At 43.7% G+C, this 23,793-nt stretch overlaps 1 protein-coding gene across 5 annotated transcripts in view; it reads right to left on the minus strand.

Moving 5' to 3' along the window:
- The window catches only part of SLC1A2 (solute carrier family 1 member 2), a 140,133-nt gene continuing 116,340 nt past the window's right edge, over positions 1–23,793 (minus strand). For all 5 annotated transcript variants that reach the window (XM_032488458.1, XM_032488460.1, XM_032488457.1 and 2 more), the window contains 3 exons: positions 23,639–23,773; positions 12,514–12,745; positions 1–8,593 (listed from right to left, as the gene is read on the minus strand). In XM_032488458.1, coding sequence (XP_032344349.1) covers positions 8,522–8,593; positions 12,514–12,745; positions 23,639–23,773 — 439 coding nt within the window. In that variant the 3' untranslated portion in view covers positions 1–8,521. The remainder of the gene's footprint in view (positions 8,594–12,513; positions 12,746–23,638; positions 23,774–23,793) is intronic.

The following is a 23,793-nucleotide window of genomic DNA, read 5'->3' on the forward strand; positions in this document are numbered from 1 at the left end:
TTTTTTTGCAACCCCAAAGCTGTACACTGACCATTCCTGTGCTTCTAGCGCTCTTTCTAGAGACAATTGTGCAGTTTACTACCGGAAGTGTGCTTTTCTGGACTTTTGCCTGCATGGCAGTTAGTCAGTGAATGTCTTCCCTATACCCTGACTCAAGAAACCGAGGGGGACAAGGCTCTTCAGAACCTTTAAGTCATGAGCATGATGATCAGTATTTGGCAACCAAAGAGACAGACCTTTACCTAAGGACATGATGCTCACACACGCATGCTCAGAAGCAGACTAACCTTTTGTCTCTCTGAGCCCAATCCACCAAGTGAAGGAGGGCTGGAGATAAATGTCCTCATTCTAAACCTACCTAAGCCTAGATAATCAAAAGTCCCACAGTTGCATTCACCATGCATTCCCCAATGTCAGGTGACCTTTCAATAAGAATCACGACACACATCCAACCCTCCCTGTCCCTGAATTGCATATTTACAAATATACTGGACACACACAGACTTTCAAACAATCATCGGTACAAAGGATTCAAAGATAAATTCTTCACTGATAATACATTCCCAAGTCACAATAAGAAAGAGGAGAAGTGATTCGTTCCTAGGCATCTAAGAAGGAGAAGAAGGGAATTCAGAACACCAAGTAACACGTCTACTGCACTTAGATGAACAGCCAAAAAATAACGTTTGAATTAAATTACAATACTTCTATATACCATTTCACTGAAATTACACATAAATACCTACATTATAGCTACACAAAGTGCATAGGCACTGTTCTTCATGCGTGAACCAAGTGTTACTGTGTACACACAAGAACTCATGCTTGACAGCTATCTGTACTTGAAAATCACAGATACAATCGTTGCCAGTTGAGGGCACATCTAATCTGTTTGCTTAATGAGGAGCAGGTTCAAATACACATCAGTACACTTTCTATGTAACTGACTAATTTTCTAAAACATAGCAAAAATACTAGCCCTACAAGCATATCAGAAAGCGTGTTTGGCGAAAGGAACCGTCCCCCCAACCCCACCCCCGCTACCCCGCACCCTATCTTTGCAGTGGTTATTGATTTGCGTTTTAGGGACATTACACAGACTGTTACTCACCTGAGAACGGAATCTACCTGGGCTGCTTCCAAACAATTTCAATGTGAATCTAAGCCCCAGTGATAAGAGTATTGCTTCATAGCCGGCACTAATATTTTTTTCTTAAAAACATGTGCTCAATTCACATGACAATGTGACATTTGCCACCAATTTGCTTGGCAAGAATGAACTGTGACAAACCTATTTTGATTTGCTTCCTAGCCCTCACCCTCAATCTCTCGCTATTCAAAGTTTTCCTAAGCCAGTTTTCACATAAATTATTAGGAAGGCATGGGAGATTCTGACATAGAAATCATCCCACTATTATTACCTTATTTTTCATTTTCTTGGAGAAAAGCAAAATTAGAATGCTTAGCTGGATGAAAAACAAGGCCTGGTGTCAAAAATAAGGAGTCAGCACCATTCCTCAAGTGAAAAAGACTAAGTGTTTAAATGCATATCCTAACCAGCTAAGGGACTCAAGCAATTCTTTGTTCTTAATGGTCGTTTTGTTCATTGCATCGCAAAGGACTGGGTTCTTACATTTTTCAAATGTGGCTGTGTGCTCAGGAAACAACGGATGGCTGTAAATTGCTGTAGAAACGTCTTGTGCTCTAATGAATTATAATTCTACGTATGTGGTTATATAGAAAATACCGTAAGAAAATATCTGTCTGCAAAATTACAGATACTAAATAGTGTAATTCAGTCTACGCTGAGTTCATTATGATTTATGAGGACTAGATACAAACCTATAATATCATTAAAGGCTAAATCAATATTAAACATATAATATCCAGGTCTCTAAATATGTTTTCTCATGCTCTTTATAAATAATAGCAAAGAAGCCCAGGGATTTGTTTAAAAAAGAATGTAAGATTGGGCTGGAGGAAGTTGTGAGTTTGGGGTGAAATACTGATCAGAAGGCAATATATTGTCCCTGGTAACATAGATTTTTACCAAGAAGCCAAAATATATCTGCTGGCAGCAAGATCAAATTAGATTCACAGTTTGTCCAGCTCTCTCCTCAAGCTGTAGAAAACAAATAGAAAACCAATATACAAAATCCTCACAAAAGTAGTTTTTTATATACAAATCTCTATGGTGACCAGGTAATCTGATCCGTCTTGTGCAACATGGAGATGTAAGACTGAGGTTTCCAGGGGAAGGAGGAAAGGAGGGAGTTAAGGTCGTTTATGGAAAGATCTGGATGCCAAAGGATGAGTTCCTAGTAAGGAGAATAATTCTCCTGGAGTAGGAAGCAACCAGAGTGCCAGTGTCCTGCATCAGACATCTCGGAGAATTTGTTCCGTGGGGGCGAAATCGCAGAGATACGCTAGACCAACTTCCTAGTGTGTGCATTTCCCTCCAACCAAGGCAGCAGGCTGTTTCCAGGCAGGCTAAGTGGTTGCCATGAGAAGAACCCGAGCCCTAGAAGGAGCGAGGCTCCCCCTGCATCATCGCCATCTCCACGGAGGATGAGGACAAGGGCGACAGTCAGCTGTTACGTTCCAACACTCACCCAGGGGTTGGGGGTGACTCCAGAGGAACTGGAGACCTGTTGCTACCCAGGCTCGAGGTCAAGGGCTGACTCTGCAAGGCAGAGGGATCTGTTCCAGTAGCAGGTTTATCCTCCGCTCAGAAGGGCCCTGTGTAACAATCAGAAGGGCTTTAAAAATATCCAAATGGATTCTTGCCCCAGAGGCAGGAAGGTGAAGCAAGGCTGGACACAGGGAAAAGAAAGCCAGTAATTCCTCAGAATATTATTTTGAGTTGAATGAAGTCAGAACTTGAGGGCTTCTCCGCCTTTTCTATACATTCTTATATGCGTCTGCTAAGAAATACATTTTTCTTGATGCTCTTATGTCAGATCTTCTGCGCTAAAAATTTGAACAAACAAATGAAAAAAAAAAACTAACCTGATCCTTTTAGTACTAGCTTTACATCTCTCTCCCCCAAATCTACAGAGCTGAAGTCTTCTCTGGCAATATAGGTGCTCACAATAGTACCAAACCTATTCCGTACTTAGCAGGAGTTTGGATGAAGAGTAAGGGTGAAAAGGGTGGTCCACTGCAGAAGTACCAGAACGTGCAAGAGATTGTTCAAAGGCCATGGCTGGTGACATGCACCTTGCAGACATACATTTTACCCACCCTGGAAACTCCTCAGGCACTGAAGAAGGCAACGAGCGCCAAACAACTCCATTCTTGTAAGATAGACCATCTCCATCCGTGATGTGATACCCACAATAAAACCAAAGCAAGAGGAAAATTTGAAAATGAATTCAACTAGCTATTCTTGCCTATCTCTCTAGAGGAAGGACTTTGTCCCGGGCCCATCCTGTGCATGGATGTGCGTGTCTGTGTACGGGTGGAAAGGGAAAGTATTTACAGACAGTTGCTGTTATTGTGTAAGTCTTGCACCAAATTTTGTAAGAGTGTTCAAGTGTACTTGCCAAAGGCTCCCAAATTCCCATACTGGGTTGGCAATCAGGTCTGCTTGGAGGAAACTGTGTGTTTTGGGTATTCAGAGTGGGCTCTGTTGCTACAGCAGGAATGATGCAAGAACTTGAGGGAGGCCATAGACTCGTCCTGGCCCCCTCATGGTGACTCCGGCAGCATTGTTCCCTGAGCTGAACTGCTACTTCTATGAGGACAGTGCCTTAGGCAAAGGACAGTTTTATAAAAGGATATCTGTTTGTATCCCCAAACACCAAAGTGTGGATTAACGTGGCCAACTTCCATGCTTGTTGTAAAACATCAAATGAAGATAGAGGCTTGAATTTCATTTTCCCCAAAGGGGATTAGAAAAATCCAAATTGGTTATTCATTATTGTTGGCTCCTCTGACTTAAAATACAAATAAGTAATGTTTGAGAGTAGTGAGCCTCTTATGAAAGAAGAAATTGAAGCAGCAATCATTATTTCATGGATTCTTAGGACTGGAAGGGGGTTTTCATCATTTAATCCAACCCTTCGTTTTTTTTTTTTTCTTAAATGGGGCTTGGATGTGAAGTGACTTGTGTAAGTTATACGAATAAAAATGGGCAGAGTCTAAGTCAGACGTTTGCTCTACCCTCCTGCATTATTTCTCCTCGTTTCTATGTCATCCCCTGAATCAGCTGTGCTGTGCTATGAAATTAGATAGGACTCAAGTAAGATTCTCTGTCCTCTATTCTAAAACAAACCCTTGCGCTAACTTGTACGGTCGTTTACTAAATTGTCCTCTAAAGCAGCAACAATGATCATTGGAATAAGAAGAGAGCAAAAGGAAGAGTAGAAATCAGGTTTTCTTTACAGGAAAATCATAAGCAACTGGTACCTGAGCAGCTTTGAACTCACTCCACCGGAGGAGACCAACCTGCCTGCAGCACGACCTGCCTGGGTAGGCACTCGCTGGCCCTTCTAGGTTTTGGCCCCAAATTACCAGAGACGGAGACCATTTATTTTCTCTGACAACTGGACTTACAAATTTTCACTTCAGAATTCCTTCAGGCTCTTTGCTTTTAAATTTAATATTTTTGGGCTGCTAGACCATAATGTTCTTATTCAAAGAGCAAATATTACAAAAATTTAAAGACCCTATTTGGTCCTTTTTCTTGGCCTGGAATGAATTCATTTTGGGAATAAGCAAAGCCAAACCGGCAACCCACACAACTGAGCAGCAATGTGGGAAGAGCCACCTCCACCAGGTGTGACCGCTGTTTAGTCAGTGCTCCAGGCAAGAGCTGCTGGGGCTTGTCTATCCAGACTCCAAACGATGAAGAATTCTCTCTGAGCATGTGAGTATCTATTGGGATTCATTGCTGTATTTCTGACAGCTACCTGGGTCAGAACTCATCATCTGAACTTTCATAGTCAAGATCTGCGTGATCTAGGTGACTCCCTTGATTCTCTGATGCTCTTTGCATGGAGAACAGAGCACAGAACACTTGATTCAGACAAAAGTGAAATATTATACCAGAATTTTTGCTATTGAGGACAAAGGGATATGTGGTGTTTGCAAAAACATGTCAGAATTGAATTTCCTTTCAGGGGTCCATTAGGTGAGTTACCCAACTCCAAAAGGGCCTCCTCACAAGATACACACTTGCAAATGACATACTTCTCCGTGCACAAGTGGGAATGATCGGAGACCCTCTAATCAACCAATCTTTGGGATTTTTCACCTTACCTCCCAGGAGTACATCTCCCCCTGCAAACTGAACTTCCCCTAAGTCTTTCTCAGCTTCCACCAGTCCAAATCCAAAAGCTAGGCATTTGGGGACCCTTTCTTTAGACTTTCATGAACACCCACGCTGATGAGTCATTAAAGAGAAGTAAACACTTGTATCTTATGAAATATGGTAACTTCTGCAGGAAACGAGACTATAGGTGTGTTTCCACACCCAATAGGAAGTAAAGAATCAAATCTGATGGCGACTTGGTTCAGAACTCAAGTTCTCAAGTTTAATATTGAAGATCTCCATGATCTAGATGATTGCCTTGATTCTCCGATGCTCTTTGCCTGGAAGGCACATCCTCAAAGATCTAAGGGAAAGTTTACCTTGAGAGTTAAGCCCTTCTTTTCGCTGATTGGATTTGATTCACTGAATTGTAAAAAGGAATCAAAGGATGACTCTGCTTGGGTTTCCCAAAGGGTGAAAATGAGAAAGGAGAGGATAAAAGTCTATTCAGTTTGTTTTCTCCTGAAATGATTCTGATTCCTAAAAGGAGTGAATGAGTCCATAAAAAACAGTGTTGCCAAAGCCCTGACTTCACAGATCTTATAGGATGCAGTGTATGTCTGGCCTGCCTTGTCTGTGTACAAGTGTAACATTTATGCATCATCAAACATTAATGGACATTACAAGCATTCATATTTGTGTTGGACCTATTAATATAAATCTATGCATATAATGGACAGATTATAATATCCTGCTTAGAAAAAGGTTGTTAGAGGTATATTCTGGATCTACTGGTTCTGTTTATGGCACATATGCTGGGCAAGGGAAACCGCAGTGGGCGTGGCAGAAGAATGAATAAACATGGCTAACAAAACCAGAGGACACAGTCATACGCCAGCTCTACATACATCCCGGATTTTTCAGGCTAGTCCTGAATTTGAGAAATTGCTTATTTTTAACAGGATTTGTTGAACTTCCAGATAAACTGATTTCCTAAGTATATTCGCATGGAAACTTACCACACACAGTTTCAAACCCGAAAACCCTGCTTTGTTAAGCTGTGCCACTTAGTTTCTTCTGAACACACTGTCCCCTTATATATTTATAGGCTAACTTGACAACTAGGAAAGAGTGGAAGACAAAGCAAACAAGGAAGACTTTTAGGCAGAGCCTTGGGAAGACGGTCCTGAGGCCCCTCCTTCGAGCAACATGTCAGCACGTACAAGTGCTAAGCTGGCCTCAAACAGCAAAAACACAAGCTCCTAGGTGCCTCTCTTAGATCCTTGTCTTCATCATAAAAAAGCTCTTGGGAGCACCACTTAAAGAAAATTCCTAACAGTTTCACAGTTAAATCCAGGAACTGTCCCTTTGACCCACAGTATATGCTGTAAAGGATGCATTTTCCACTACATTTCAGCACGTCAGTGGACACCCTCTGAGCTGTCTGTCTAATGAAAATGAAGACCAATGCCATTAAAAAAAAAATTAAGCAAAAGCAGCTTAATACTGCTCAACAGTGATCCTTAAGAGACAAAGCTACTAGAATCTCTCGTATGTTCAAAAGGTATCTGATTTGGAAGAGAAAAGTCACAAAGAGTAGGTAAAAGGGTATTCAATGTCCATAAACACCCTCTCCCAAGAGAATGTGGACCCTGACTGTTTATGAATCTCTCAGCACCCATCTGCTGGCCTCAGACCTACTCCCACATTGGACCAAGGCTCTACGTGCTCCTTAGAGTCAAATGTGCTTTGTTTCTCAGTGATTCACATTCAAGTTCTCAGGAAACTCCCAAAGCCAGAAAACTTAGGAAAATACTGTGGGTTATTTGATAAAAAATGATAGGACAGACATGAAAAAGGTAGCTTGGGGGTACCTACCCCATGCAAGGCACGGTGCTACTCCAATGATATTATTTCTTCCCTCAAACTTTCACAGCCTTAAAAAGATTCCATCTCAAAGTTCTGTGGAGCCATCCTTTGTTCCTACTGCATGGCTCAAAGGCTGCCCTGACTTTGCTATAGAACTGTCACCTTTATAGGATTTTGCACATGTGTTTGTTCTGGGTTCCTTTCCACAGAGAAGACGAGGGAGAAAGACAGGCTTTGCTTCCAACTCTGTCCTGTAACTGGCTTTACGTGCTTCAATAGAATATTTTTTAAAAGCTTCCTGCGTATTTGATAACTAACAGTGTTTGGTTTTGTTTTTGTGTTTATCAAGAGATTCGTATTAAAAGAGGCACAGCCAACACAACTGTCCTTCATATGTGAGGAAAGTAAAATGATTAAGCCGTCGAACTGGATGAGAATACGACTGAAGTAATTTGGGAATTAAGAATGTCTTTTTTGTTAGAAACCCAAATCAGAATTTTACGATGAAACAAAGAAACTGAAGCATAGATCAAACGATCTCACTTGATTTCACCACGCCAGGTGATGCAAACCAACCGTAAACAAATTTGACTCTTTGAATCTGGTTAAAATGTGTGTTGACTGTGCTCTCTTACTTTTGTCAATATATACAGTAGTTGCTGCACATTACAGCCTAATCCATGATCAACTTTAGAGCAAATTATGAAACATACTTTGACACTTCAACAATGATCCCCACAGACTAGGTAGGGTAGAGCAGAGACTCAGCGGGTTCTGTAAGCAGCTGCCTTTAAGAGGATGGCTCCCACTACTCTTTGAAACATTTAGCTTAAACAGTCTACAGAAGAGAAATCAGCAAAGTTCCCTAAGACGGGTACTTTCTTTTAACCAACACAAGGGCAGACGCTACAAGACATTTAAGGGGATTTACTTCTAGAGGCGTCTAACAGAATGTCTCGTGCATTACACGGCGAGGCCTGGAGAACACTGGAAGGAGTAACACACTGAGAGTCTGCTCATTACCGCGAGTGCCTGGAATGTGCCACCCGGCTTTAGACGTGTCCCCTGGGAAAAAGGATCCATGGTTGGTTCTGCATCTCGAGGGAAAAGGGAAGCTGGCAAGGATGCGTCTTCAATTCAAACTGATTCCCCCAGCAGCATCCGTTCAAACAGTAAGACAAATGAGAAAACTAGACGGTTACGAAGCATTATTTGGCAAAGACACAGCACCGTGCCTCTCACTGACTCACAACAGATCCTCTAAGCCTCAGCTAACAGATTAAGTCAACACAGAAATACATGTATTTTTTTTTCTTTTTAAAGAAAGGTCATTTATATCCTCTTTTACCATAAGACACACTGGGGAGTTTATTCAAGGATTTGCTGAGGGTCATATCCTTATTTTTCACGTTTCCAAGGTTCTTCCTCAACACTGCCGTCGGCTGACTTTCCGTTGGTTGCCAGAGTTACCTGAAAATAATTATCATCAGCAACCAGCTTACGGGCCATGAACCAGAGAACCACCCCGTGGATTATGTGGAGGAGCACCAGACCCAGGTAGGGAGGACTTCAATATCAGTCCCTTCCAAATTGATTTTGAGCTGGTCTGGGTTTTCAACACTGATTTGTGAACATTAAAAAAAACAAAACATACTTTGCTTTATGGGGTATTGAGGGACTCGAGAGACCCTGCAAGTTAGGGGATAACTTCTACTATGCTTTTAGGGTTGCAATGGTGTCTAATTATCGAGAGACCCATCACACGCTAATGCAGTCCTTCAAACATAGTGCCCTCGTGCTACTCCATACAACCATAGAGGAAAAAAAATCCAGAACTAGGCAGCTAGTTCTACTCATGCACGTGAAAGGTTCAGCTGCAGTGAGGCCAGGTGGATTTCATACCCGTCCAATTTTAAAATCAGAAATCGTGATGGTCTGGCTCTACCCAATAAGCTATCCAGGCCTTTAAAAAATCAGACTGGAAAGGAGGGAATTAAAAGCCAGAGGTCAGTGACATGTATATGTGAATTCTTTCCATGCAAACATTTATTAATCAACTGTAATCACCAGACTGTCCAGATCTTGCTTCCCTGGCTCTTAAAAGCGAACTGAACCCTTACACAGAACGGGAGGGTTTCCCCTCCACTTCTAAGTTGTTTTCCTAGCTTACCTTCCATCTGTCTGTCTTCAAGGTCATGTGCAAACTTAAACCCACGACTGATATTCCACATAATGGAGAGACTGGATTTATGGAAGCATTAGGATATGGAGACATGACAAACGCAGCAATGTTTGAGAGAAATCTGACCTTCTCCTGACCCAAGTGGAAGTGAGACGCATGCATTATGAACACACACAACATGCTAGCAACCGAAAACCAAGCGCCTTTCACGAACCAAGCAAATGAAAATAAAAACTACTCATTCCTTCAGTCCCCATGAAGCCCTCCCCCACTTTTTAAAAGACAAACGGTGCAACAAGCAATGACCATATCACATGCAGTTATTCTGATTAAAATTAAAAAAAAATTGCATAACTTGAAAGTATGGTTACAAGGCAAGAGTTTGAAAACAGAGAGACCAGCATGACATAAGAATGCTTAAGGTGATTAAAGTTGTGACCAGAGCGGCAGCAAATTTGTTTCCCCTTCAGTGAACTGTCAGGAAAGACTGCCAGGGACAAACTGTCTGCCTGGAGCAAGCTGCCTGTTCACTCTGACCTTGAATGTGCCTATTTGGCTTTCAATGATGAGCCAGGTCAATAGCTGGGCAAAAGTATAAATCACCATGTGGTGCCTTTGGAAAACCAGACAGAACTTGGGTGGTGGGAGGGGGGTGTTTTTTCAAATACTGGGCCCTATGTTTCTAAAGTTGCTGGAACAATTTTTTTTTTTTTTTTTTTTTGCATTTCCTTTTTCTGGCTGGATTAAAGAAAGCAGGGATTCCGCTCTCCAATCCATTCCACCCCTCTCTGTTCCAACACCTGGGTTAATAGAAAAGCAAAAAAGGGAGTTTCAGTTTTTTAACAGTAAGACTGAGAATGGACCAGAAGGAAGTTCAAAGGCACAAGTAAAGGTGACTCAGATATTCTGGGAAAGTACGTAAGTTCATCACAGCTCTGGCTGCCCCCTGTGCACATCAGTGTCAACTCACTTAATTGGTCTAGAGTGGGAAGAGTCAGTCTGCCTCTCCTAACAACCTTCACTGAGCTGAACCCAAGCACCCCACTAAAAAATGCAAACAGCCAGATAGTTATTAAATCAATATGGCCACTCCATGATTTCCATCACCTGCTCGGTTTCACCATTTGACCATCTAAACGTAACTTCACCAATGAGTTTGCAGATGAATGGGTTAGTGGTCAATTGCATAAAGAAAGTGAGCCACTAACTCTATGGAACCATCCAGCAAAAAAGGTTCTCTTACTTAAAACATAGGGTCAAGATGCTGAAAGGATGCACTTAGTAAATATTTCTAAAGAGCTGGCTGCATGCCAGGCACTGCTGTAGGGCACAGCAGTGATAAACGGGGCCATCGCCTCTCCTCATGGACTTACTTCCCGGAGACAGGGACAGTTGACCTATATCTCCCTTTAGGACTTGAATTGTTTTGCTAAAAAAATAAAGCAAATTTGTCTTGATGTGCTTGATGTCCTTTAAGGAAAAATTAATCCAGGGAGTCTGAAATCTACTGGTATCTCCACGCCTATACACCTTCTTCAAAACGTGTCCTAAACAACATTGTTGAGAAGGCTCTTGAGGTGGTTAACTAACACTGGGATTCTCATATATGACTGCAAAATCAGAACACACATATGGTGATTTTATTTTGTTTCGTACTACTATTTTTCCCTGGATGGCAGTAATTGGGATCAAGCCTTATCTCCACTACATAATCGTACATACATTGTGCTGTCCTCCACTGTCTAAATCAGGGCTTTGCAGATTACTGGTACTTAAAAAAAACTTGATTAATAATCAAAATATTGGAGGAGGGCCTAGGAATAAGAAGGAGGTGGTCAACCTAACCCCACAAGGCACACAATAAATACTTGTTAAATATAATAGTGCAAAGAGCCATTCCATGGAATGTTGACCCTTGTTTGACCAAAAATAATATTTTGATGGGGAATAATCCAGCACATTCATTTAGATGTGGGAAACACTAACGTTCCAGGAGAATGTAGTATACCATTTAGGTGCATTTGAATTTCTAACAATTTTAATCATTTTTCCACTGAGTCAATTAATTTATGTGATTGCCTCTTGATAGGTGGGGGTCCCTCCCTAATTTGCATCAGAGCCCTGGTTTACCCACACAGATAGCTGATACAGAGGGGACGAGCCAAAGATGGTGGCTGGACCTATGTTACAGTCCAGTAAAGAGAACTGCTTCTGTGCCGTCCTTAGTCATCTGGCAGAAGCTGTGGTGTATATTTGGAATGACCCAGAAATAACATAGGGAGAGACTAACTACTAAATGATGGGAGTCAAAAAGGTATCAGAGACCTGTGTTGGATTCAGATTGTCCTCAGTTGCTTCCTGGAACTATTTAAGCAACCCAACCCCGAGGGTTGATCCAGCTCACCTGCCAGGGTTTCTCCAAGTTTGCTTTACTCTGGTCATGACACTCTGTCTTTGACAATGTCAAGTTAGTTACAATGAAGGCTAGACAGAGCCCATCAGGCTTGAAGACTCAGCATCCAACAGCTTGGAAAAGAGTCCACAGCATCCATGCTTCAGGAAAGATGGTGCTGCCAAGCAGTGTGTGACATGCAGTTTTCTCAAAGACATCTATGGATGACTGTCCTGAAGGAGAGTTATCCTTTACTTGAAGTTACTTTCCCCTTTTTGGAGCAAAGTGACTGCCAGGTCAAAACTCACCTTCCCACAGAAATAATTAAGAGAAAGAGATAGCTGCACAGAGTTACGTGGGCACATTTTTTTGACCAATACGTGAAATACAGCAAGGAGGAATCCTTGTGCTCTATGAATCAAATGATTCTGGGTATTTCTCTTGGTATTTCACTTGAGGAATAGAATATATGAAAGCCAGCAAAGCCCTAGGAACCACAAATTCTTGAGCATAATGTTCAAAGAACTCTGATCGAATTTGTGGAGTGGGTGGACGGGGAAGTCAGAATGATTGTCTTATATCACATGGATGAAACAAGCAACTGATTGGCTCTTTCGCTGTTAGACTTGGATTCTTGCCACATCAGACACAGAGTTAGATGATCTGGGACTCCTAGAAGCTTGAGTTACATGATTCTTTAGAAAAATTAATGTGACAATAATACATGCAGGGCTTTTGTGTTTGCTTTAGGAAATCTAAGCAATCCAGCATGCACTATTATATACAGGTCTCAATATCCATGAATGAGAAAGGTACCTTGCACTCATCTACTATGACAGAGTTGTGTGCGGCATAGACACACTGGTTAGAGTTGCTTTCCCTATGGTTCTTCATGTCATCATAAATGGACTGAGTCTTGGTCATTTCAATATCTTCATGCATTCGGTGCTGGGAGTCAATGGTGTCCAGCTCAGACTTGGAGAGGTGATAGACAATCCCAGCCCCGAATGAGTCGCCCACAACATTGACGGAAGTTCTCATCCTGTCCCTGGGGACAAAGAACAGAAGACGTTCAGTAAGGAAGCAGTGTGATGTGATGGCTGAGAGGTCAAGGTCTAGGACAGAGAGACCTGGGGCTGAGTTCTGGCTCTACCTTTCCCTCTGCCTGGTCTGGAGCAAGTGACTTAACTTTTATGAGCCTTGATTTCCTTGTCTGCCAGTTGGAGATAACACTCATATTTCTCTCATAAGCTTGCATGAAAATTAAATAAGACAATGTTTGTAAATTGCTTAGCAAAATGTCTAATGAATGGTAAGCACCCAATAAACAAAAGCAAATAGATAGAAGGAGAGAAGGAAGAACTAGACAGAAATAATGTGTCCAGTTCTCAGAATTAGTACCCAGACTGCAGCCATTCCTAGCTCTGTCCAACAGTTCCTCTTGATTTAAACTCCAGATTACCTCCACTAATTTTATTTATTAATTTTACAAGAAAGAGCAACCACCTGTGAATTCCCTCATAATAGAAAATTCATCTTTTCGTAAGGGTCAAAACTAACACTGCCTTCCCCCTGCCCCCGGGACCTCCAGTCTCTCCCCACCACACACATATACACAGACACAGCTGTGGGCTAAGAAACCCAGTCACAGTTTTCTCCCTGACCAACAGGTGTAATGACTATGCGTCCTGGGAAAACCAGACTACTTTTTCTTGCTCACTCTATTAACCTAAAAAAAAAATTAAATCTTCCAGAGGGCATCTTGAACCAGCAAAAGTTGAGAAAACTCCTTCCTCCAATCTTGTTTCTCAAGTTCTGACCTGAAAAATAGGATGGTTGGTAACTCTCCCTCACTCTCCCTCTTAGAAGGTCAGCGCCAGGAAAACAAATTAAGTTCTCAAGAATAACTTGTGTTCTCTCACCCCTAAGTTTAAATCATTGTGAAGAGTCCTTTTGACCCTATCTGTGAGACACTCAAAGTTCTAAAGAAAAAAACAAAAAAGGATGTTGGAAAATCACACACAAACACACACACACACACACACAAAGGAAAAGAAAAGGAAGGAGTTTTAGGTAGAGATGCTGTGGAGACATCTTAATCCAGGACACTCAAGACTTCAATTCAAAATAAGTAAATAAATGAAAACACTAGAATTAGTTTAAGGCAAAGTGGGAACTTCCATTGGTTCTTGGAACAAAGGCCTAAAATAAATTCTCATTGCCATGATCAAATCTATTTCTCACTAGAGAATAATAATAATGAAGCTGCACTGGGAGGAGTCTGGCCTGGCTCTCTTGCAAGGAACTTGGGAGCTGCCCGTCTGGTTTCAGGCAGGAAGATGTTGCCCATGAAAAAAAAAAAAAAAAAGATCAAAGCCTGGCTTCAATTCTCAGGCGCATCTCTCCACCTGAGAACGCTCCTCTCCTCCCTTCTGCTTTAGAGACTCTGCCTCAGGGTGATAGAGTCTGTACCCGAAGGAGAACTGGGTCTTGAGGTCATCCACAGAATCAGGCACTTGAAGTAGAGATTGCATAGAAGCCCCAGTGTCAGAGGATAAGAAGGAACACATGATAGTAGCTCAGAAAAAGCATGCACTCTGGGCGCAGGCTGACTTGGATTCAAATGCCAGCTTTTCCTCTGACCTGTTGGACAACCCTGATCATACTCAACATTTGTGAGTCTTGGTTGTCTCATCTATGAAATACAAATAATAAAAATATTCCCTACCTACGGGCTGCTGTGAAGATTAAACAAAATAACAGAATGCTTAGCACAGTTGTAGACATTTAGTAAGAACTCACAAAACATTAATTATTCCAGGATGTGTCCCTTTAATATTACTATTAATCTTATCAAATCAATTCAAATGTATTTTTGGCAGCTCCTAGGCAGAGCATCCAAACATGCCTGGTTAAGCTATTATCTACCCATGAAAACATTAACCCTACTTACAGGACATTTCCTATGGCAGCAGTGCCAACGAACCAGCTGAGTTATCTGTTAACCATACGGTTGTAGTCTGCTTTGTTGCTTCTCAACTATACTTTCAATCTCTCCTGAGCCATGCATCCAGCAGGAGCAAGTGCTGGGTGCTCTCGGGTTTGGTAGATAGGCAACTTTATCCATACCTGGGCCTCAGCAAAGGCTTGAATAGAAGTGTGTTGAGTCAGGTGCGAAGGGTGAGTCTGAGATGAGCTAGAGGGAAGAAAGAACTAAAACATGTGAATTCAAAGCGGTAGGTGCACTCAAGATCATTCACAATGGCTCATGAGCGCAGTGAGCAACAGAAAGTAAGAACTGACCAAATCAGGTATGGCCTTGTCAGCCAAGTGCGGGAGTTAGGACCTTATCCCAAGTGTAACGAGGAGCCACTGAAGGGAAAGATCATGCTTGTTCCATTATCAAGAGTGGCTAGACTAAAAGAGCAAAATTCACTTAGTGAGGATGCGGTGGACACGGAGAAAGACGGATTCGAGGGAGAGTTAGGAGGCAGAATTACAGGACTTGAGGACTGACTGGTTATAGAAAATAAAAAAGAAAAGAGTCAAGGATTCTTCTCAGGTTTTGGGTTTGAGCAACCGATGGACAGTGCTACCAGGTGTAGAGGATATAACTGGCTGGGGTGAGAAAGATTCTGGTGTCAGCTTAAATATACTGAGTGAGGGCCGTGACCCAGCCAAGGAGAGATGTCCTGCAAGTGCTTGGGAATAGGGACCGAAGATTTAGGAGAGATATCTGAGCGGCAGGTAGTGAATTAGGAGTCAGCAATGAGAGAGGCCCTGGGTGGGTGCCAAGAACCCCTAAGGGAGACCAACGTTTAAAGAATGGGTGAAGGAGTAAGAGCCTGCAAAGGTGGCAGGAAATTATAAGAGTTTGGCGAGAGCGTGTTTCAAAAATAGGGACCATGTCCATGACTGCCTGGAAGTCATGTAAGATAATGGAGAAAAGGTGGCTCTCAGTTTCAGCAATGGAGAGACCATCACTGACCTGACGAGGGTAGCTTCAATACAGAGGCAGGCACAGAAGCCAGCTGCAAAAGGTAGAGTATTGAATGAGAGATGAGGAGGTGGAGACACTAGGTGGAATCAACTTGTTCAAGAAGATTGACCGAGAAGGGGAGGAGAGGGAGTGGTAGATGGAGGCAGACAGAAGACAGAATTTCTGGTTTGCTTTTGAGACCCCCGGGGGGAATATCTGACCAATTCTGGGGAAGTCCAACTCTGACCAAAAGCAGGATATGGGGACTGATGGTTCGCGTGTGGAAAGTTTCTCCACAGACAAATACTTTCATTTTCTCTCCCAACAGCCCTGACTGTTCGTGAAACCCTGCTGAAATCAGGAGTTTTTAGGCTACTTGGTAAAAAGAATTTTTGAGTGCTTGCTGTTACTCTTGGGTCTGGATGTGGCATGTCAGGTCGTGAGAAGGAGAGGGAGGTGAGAGCAGAATCTTTAACTGAGTGGATGTACTACAAGTGAGGCAGCTATTTGGCGGCTACTGGGAATCAAGACCAAGAGAGCTTGACGAAGCTCTTCCACACTGAGGAACTGGGTCTGGTTCCCTGGAAGAAAAGCAATTGTCAAGATGCTGTTTCTCTTTTTCTTTCTCTCCGTCTAAATCTTCTGGTAGGAAGGCAGTGGGATTGTCTAAAGTCCTGCTCGCAGAAGAACAGAGCCAATTCATCTGGTGCCTTGTATGGAGTGAACCACATGAAATTGCCATTTTGTGAGCCCAGAAAGGCCAACCATTGGCAATTTCATCTGATTCAGCTTAATATTCATAGAAAAAACGCTCGGATGCCGGGTGCACAGTGTGGCAGAGGGGTCACCTGAGGCCCCCGACCTCAAGAAGGCTGGCATGATTCTGGGCATCTGAGGGCTCTAGCCATATGGGATTAGAGAAGGGAAGAAGAACCCACAGAAGAGTGCGAACTTTGTATTGGAGTCTGGGTTACAACCCTGCCTTCAGCAGGGAAAGGTACTTGGCCTTTTCAGCTCGGCTTTCTCATTTGTAAAATACGGAAAGTAAGACCTACCTCCCAGAGTGTTCGGAAGATAATAACTGCTAACGTGTATGATTTACTTGTCCTTTGAGAGGTCCTCAGCCCACCTCTGCATATAAAAGGTTTGATATAGCACCTGATGCAAACTCAGTGCTCAATCTTAACAGCTCACCACCATCACTGTCATCACCATCAACATCACCATCACCATCATCACCAACATCACCAACATCACCATCATCATCACCAACATCACCATCATCATCACCAACATCATCATCACCATCATCATCATCCATCTGAGCAAAAAGGGGAGCAGATCACTTCCTCTCTTATTCCTTCAACAATTCTTACCCGCTCTTGTTTTGCACCTAGCACACTGCTGGGATTTTTTTTGACCACATCTGTCCCCATTACTATACGTCCTTGGAGGGCTGATACCATATTTTATTCATTTATGACATGGGCAGGGCCAGAGGAGAGGGAGGTAGGCAGGTAAGTGAAGGAGGCAGAGTGGGGATGGATTGTTATTTAAGAGGTAGAAGCAGATTAAATCTAGAAAGAGAACTGTCTTTTGTTTGGCAAACATCTGATTGGATATTTTGCTGGTGAAAAGTTAGGATGCAGGGCAAGATCTAGAAAGAAGAGAGACACACAGAGACTCAGATTACTAGCAGAGGAAAACGAGAGAGGTGTCTTGCGATCTGGGGGAAGACAGAGAAGTGGAGAGCAAAGAGGTCCAGCAAGGAAACTAAACCTGTGGACGGAGAGATTTCCAAGCACGAGGGACACTAAAGGACTTTTTTTTTTTTTTTTTTTAAATAAAATAGATGCCTATTATTAAATTTTTACTTTTCATGCCACCTGAATTATTGCCACCAGTGATTACTTCAGAGAAACAAGACTTGAGATTATAGGGCCAGAAAATTTTTTCCCTTCTCTTCTAGGTTTTTGGCTGGTCTACTAATTAAATCGACATAAGACAGATTAACAGGAAAATTTAATTTTGTACATACCTGAGCCTTATAAAAATATGAGACTCAAAGGCAGTCAGGCAATTGAGGTTTATATGCCATTCTGAGCAAAAGAGAGGACAAGGGTCTGAGGCTTCAAAGGGGAGGAAGACAATTCATGTAAAGAGTAAATATTTGGTAAATGTTTGCCCTGCCACGCAGATAAGTCTCTCCGATGAAAAAGTTATCTCTGGTAATAGCTCTCTTCCTGGTATGGGCCTCCTTTCTAAATTCTTTAATGCGTTAAAGGGGACATAAAAAGCTTTCCTTGAGTCTGCTGGGTCTTGATTGCCTTCAGCTTAAAATAACCCACGGGCCAATTGGCATTTCTGGGGGTCGCATATTCTGCTCCTTTTTCAAGATCCAATTATAGGTGAGGGGAGACTTTCCTTTCTCGTTTTATAACTCTCCTGAGCTTTGCCCCTCCCTTCATTTTTTCCATGAGCATGTATTTCTCTTGTGATGCATTAAAACATGATTTTGCTGCGTGGAACTATAGCCCCACCTCCACCCCATTCCCCTGACGGGCAGTTAACACTGCGTTGAGTTGGGGACACTTTGGCAGGGGAAGGAAGGATTTAGTAGAGAAGGGTCACGTTCCATGGTAAGGATGACACAGAATGAAGATGAAGTAAGACGTAGAAAAGAGGAGAAATCAGTGGAAGTGGGAAATCAAAGCAAAAGCTGTAAATGTAAGTGCCTAGAATCTTCAGAGAGATGGTAGATAAAGGAATTGGTTTTCTCCTCCACTAGACATGGAATGGTAGTTAAATCAATTATGTGTGTGTGTTTATGTGCAGATGTGTGTGTTTTAAGTAAGAGAATGAGAACCCAGATGGGCAAGCCTGGAACATTCAAGGAATAGCCAGATCGTCTGGGTTTGAATCCCAGGGGTTCAGCCACTTAATATTCACAAAGTTGGGATGTTTCTTTGCTCTGAGCCTCAGTTTTCTCAACTGTAAAACACGGATAATACTACTAGCTGCCTCATAATTTGCTGCAACTTTTGAAACAAGTCCATGTAAAGTGCTTAGAACAGTGTCTGACAGTTAAGGGGCACTCACTGAGTATTAGTCATTAGAGTTTTGTGTCCTTTTGATCAAGATTCATTGAATGGAGGCACAAAATGTCAACCGGTGCTCAAAAAGGAGTAGAGATGCTCATATATCCAACCAGGAACTCCTGTTCCCCCTTCCCTACCTCGGGTCCATGCTTCTGGAAGTGAGGTCCCTAGACTAGTCATCAGCCTCACCTGGGAACTGTTAGAAAAGCCAGTTCTTGGGCCCCTCCGCAGATCTCCTGAATCTCCAGGAGATTTTGGTGCACACTCAAGTTTGAGAACCAATGCTCTGTTCCTTCCAGGAAAGCTAATAGGGGAGCTTCAGAGTCCCCCCTGGAGGGTGGCGGCTCTCTCCAGCTTCCTTGTAAGTTCCATGTCAACTGCACCCCCCAGTTAGCAAATATGTCCCCAGAGATGCTCTCACCAGCAGTCCTGCATGGTAAATAGGCTATAGATCCACTTGGCTTTCCTTTTCCCACCTGTGGCCAGACCCAGTTATTTATCACCTCTCCCTGCTATTGACTCCCAGTTTTCCTTCGATCATGACTCCTTGAGAGAGAGGGGTTTCAGCAAGATCCCATACATCTCTGCCAAGAATGCCTGACACAAAGGGCTTCTTGGACCCTGAGGAAGGTTCTGGTTTTACCAGCCACACCCATCTGGTGTTCTGGGACTTGGATACTTTTCAAGGCTCAGAATCTTGGTTTTCACCATGACATTTACAGCTAAGTCTGCCCATTGAATAATGTCCAGGGCCTGGCGGGCAGTAATGAGGCTGGCCGATCTCCAGCAGTTGGCAAAGACCGTAGCACATTAAATGTCATTGCAGGCTCTGTTTGGTTTTAAATGGAAGAGTTGCTAGAGTTATGAAACCTTACAAACCTTGCCTGGAGAGGAAAATAAATGCCCCCCTTTGCTTTTTTTTTTTCTTTCTGCTTTTCCCCCACAAACTACTTCACCAGAAAATGCCCAGCCTCTCCTGCCTCCCTCTCTCATCTTATCCCCTGGCCCCACGCACGTGCTAATGGGCAACCATTAGCCACGGTGCCCATGACCAAGAGCCTGTTTCCAGAACTCCTCTTGCTGGTGAGAAAGAATGTGGAACCATTACTAATTCAAAGCAGACTTGACCTGGCTACAGACCCCTCGCACGGTCTCCCAGGATCCTCTACCCTCCCTTTTAGTTTTCTTCTTAAAAGGAACGTTCATGCTTACTTGTATACAGACATCCATCACTAGCAGAATCCTAGTCTGGGTCTTAAAACTAGAAGGGCATTCAAGGGCATAGGTCTTGACTCTGCCTTCAAGCTGGTAAGTTACCAGTCCCACTGTACACACTGTGAAGCTGAATCCAGAGCGTAAGTAAGTTGCCGGCAGCCCCAGCGAGTAAGTGGGGCTCAGGGATCCCACCTCCACCCTCCTTCCCCTGAGGACAAGGCCTCTGTCCATCTGAGATCAGACCCCAGAACTAGACACAAGCTCTTCATTCACTCTTCCCTTTCCAGCGGCAGCCTGGGATGGAGTTTTCTCATATACAGTTTCATCAACAGAGTTAATCCCAATGTAGCATCATTTGCCTTTGTTTGGTCAACTTCCTTCTGCTAGCACATTTCAGCCCTGGAGTCAGGACGCTCTCGGTGCAAGTGTGAGCATGTGAGCGCCCATTCGCTAAAATCTAGGTCAGAAGGAGGCAGAGTCTTGAATGTTTCATGAACAGACTCTCCTCCAACAGGCTTGGAAGCAGATGACTGCCAGGAAGACCAGGGCCCACAACAGCTGACCTCCTGGGGCTGGAGGATTTGAATTCTAAGAGCGGCTGAGATTTTGATTGTACCCCGATTGTCCCCACCTAGCCTTTTTGTTCTGTTTTGTTTTCATCCTGAGAGAGGGGGGAAAAAAAACCCAAACAGGTCAAACAAAAAATGATCCGGTTAGTATGTATAACCAGGGGTGACCCTGAGTGGTCTGTTTTCGCCAACCTCTCTGTCTCTGGACCCCTCCACTCCTTCCTGCTGTTAGATTTGCTTGTGTGGCATGAAGGGCCCTGATCTGGCCACATGAGCTCACCTGTGCCTTTCAAGTCCTGGTTTCCTCATCTGTGAAATACATCATAGCTATCTTTAAGTATTAACCATAAACAGATGTAAAAAACACGGTGACACCCACCAAATATTAGTTCTGTCTCTTCATTCCTGATACTACAAGTGCATTTTCTTTCCACTTAAATGCATTTGCATTATAATGGGGTAGCTTCTGTAATCATTTTTTTTATTACTTTTTGATTTTTTTATTGAAGCATAGTCAGTTTACAATGTTGTGTCAATTTCTAGTGCACAGGATACAAATACATACATATATTTGTTTTCATATTCTTTTTCATTATAGGTTACTAGAAGATATTGAATATAGCTCCCTGTGCTACACAGTATAAACTTATTTATCTATTTATATATAGTGGTTAGCACCTGCAAATCTCGAGCTCCCAATTTATCCCTTCCCACCTCCTTCCCACCCTGGTAACTAAAAGTTTGTTTTCTGTGTCAGTGAGTCTATTTCTGTTTCTAAAGACAAAGTGCATTTGTCTTTCTACAATAATACTTTTTAAAAAGATGAATCTCCGATGGTGGACGTCAGTCCTCAGCAACAAGCCCAAGAAGAGACCAGGCGACGTGGTTAGAGCAGGCAAGGGACGCTCAGTGACGACGGGCAAAGAGGCAGAGGGCTCAGTACGCTGAAGTCACAGGGGAAGCAGCTGGGATTTTAATAGCTTCCTCTATCTTCATGTGTGGAAAGGCCGTGGGTTATCACACAGCAACTGTGGGTAACTTCAGCATGCATTTATTGAGCTCCTACTGTGTGCTCTGTCCCCAAGCAGCTGCCAGTGTCTTCAATTCCGTTTTGTCCTCCTCCCAACCAAATCCTACCCCACTCCTTTGTCTCCTTCATTCTGTCCCTCCAAATCCTTCCACCCATACCACCACTGAATCTCAGCTGCCCCAGGACTGCCTTGTCTGGATGGACATCATGAGAAAGGCTGTCCCTCTGGGCCAGTGCAGGGCACAGAGAATAACCGAGCTAGCGCGGAGGACGCCGCCACTGCCACCTGGGAGGTGGGCGGAGACAGATGGGCTCATTTCACTTGCTTTTCACCTTCCCACAAAAGGCATTTCCAGAGCATTTCTCTGGTGTTGGGAGAACCAGTCAGGAAGATCCGCGCCCCTCCCAGCAGCCCTCCTGGGTTGAACAGATTCTGTCCAAGAGCCACTTTCCGTTTCTAACCTAAACCTCAACGGCAGGTTCTCTGGAAAGACCAGACTTCTCTCTGGCCTTCCCAGTGTCCTTCTTCCTTTCAGCCACTCGCAAGTTCCTCTCTTCAGAAGGGTGGCTATAGAGGGATGGAACTTGTTTCAGCGTGGGGGAAACTCAAGGCCATAAAATGTGGCTTCCGGTTCTTAAAATCCATGCCAATCAGTGTCAGAAAAATTGCTACTGGCAGCTAGGGTGATTTATAAAATATGTGTGAGCACCTTGGCCTTGGATCTCTGCGCCAGCACTTGTCACTCCGCACCTCTGACACTGAAGCCAATGGCATCCCCCAGAGCCTGTCATTTATTTCCAGTACTGGACGGGAAGTATCAGCGTACATCCGCAGAACACCAGAGCCCGAATGAGCCCTTAGCAACCTCCCTACTGGGGGCCATCTGGCTATCGGGCCTGCCACTGTGAATGGGCAGTGAGTCCTACACTACGATAATGTCCTTCACTGGGAAAGGGAGCCAGGCTGTGTGTACACGGTTGAGTTCAAGCATCTCTGCATGGCCTCAAGGCTGTCCATCTTGCCTCACCTTGCACCGCACCTTGCCTCACTCTGTGTGCGCCAACAACACCACACCACTCCTAGGTCCCCAGCTGTGTGCTGCCACAATGCCCCGTGCAGGCTGGCCTTGACTGGAGCGCCCTGTTCCCCCTCCACCTATGTGCACCTGGGGAACTTCTCCCTCCAGGTGGGACCCAGCTCAGCTATCACTGCCTTTAGAAGCTTGAATATGGCCATGACTGTGAACATGGTGACCTCCCAAACCAAGTAGACCGAGGGTCAATTCTCTATTCATTCTCCCTAAACCTCAGTTTTCTCATAATGGAAGTGATAACACCAAGCTTTCAGGGCTGTTCGAGGAAGCTGTGAAGGCTCAGCGTAGCAGCCAGCACATAGTAAGCCCTCGAATTCAGGAGCCGTTTTCCTTGTTTCCTGATTTCTCCACTCAGCCCCTCCATCCTGGACTGGGATGGGTGTCTGTCTCTATCACTATCCTTCCATGTATGTGCTATTTTTTAATCTACTTTATGGAAATGTAATTTACAGGCAATAAAATGTACCCATTTCAAGTGCATGCTATGTTGAGTTCTGACAAATGTGGACACCTGTGCAAACCTGTGTACATGGAACATGTCTATTACTCCTAAAGCTTTCCTTGTGCCCCTACCCCTGAGCTCAGGCAACCATGATCTCCTTCTATTGCTAGAGATTATATTGTCTTTCCTAGAGTTTCGTATCAATGGAATCACACAGTCCATATTCCTTTGTGCTTTGAGATGCTCTGCACGCATCACTAGTTGGTTCTGTATTACTCTGCTTTCAACTTTGTATTCTGACTTATCTGATTCCTCCACCAGACCCCTTAGAGATTCTTTTTCTTCTCTGGTTCCCAAATAGGCACTGAGTAAATGTTAGAGGGAAGAAAGGAGGGAAGAAAGGAGGGAGGCGCCATGGGGACTGGCTAAGGTCTTGGCTGCAGCTCCGCATCTTGCCCACCCCTGGGAGGCAGCACTCACATCCCCAGCAGAAACCCCCAACACAGACACTTACAGCAGCCAGTCCACAGCCACCAGCAGGCTGATGTCCTCCGTCGGCAGGCCCACAGCAGTCAGAATAAGGAGCATGGTGACCAGCCCGGCACTGGGGATACTGGCTGCGCCAACGCTGGCCAGCGTGGCCGTGAGGCTGTGGGAACAGAAAAGGCC

The sequence above is a fragment of the Camelus ferus genome, chromosome 10, assembly GCF_009834535.1.
Source record: "Camelus ferus isolate YT-003-E chromosome 10, BCGSAC_Cfer_1.0, whole genome shotgun sequence".
NCBI lineage: Eukaryota > Metazoa > Chordata > Mammalia > Artiodactyla > Camelidae > Camelus > Camelus ferus.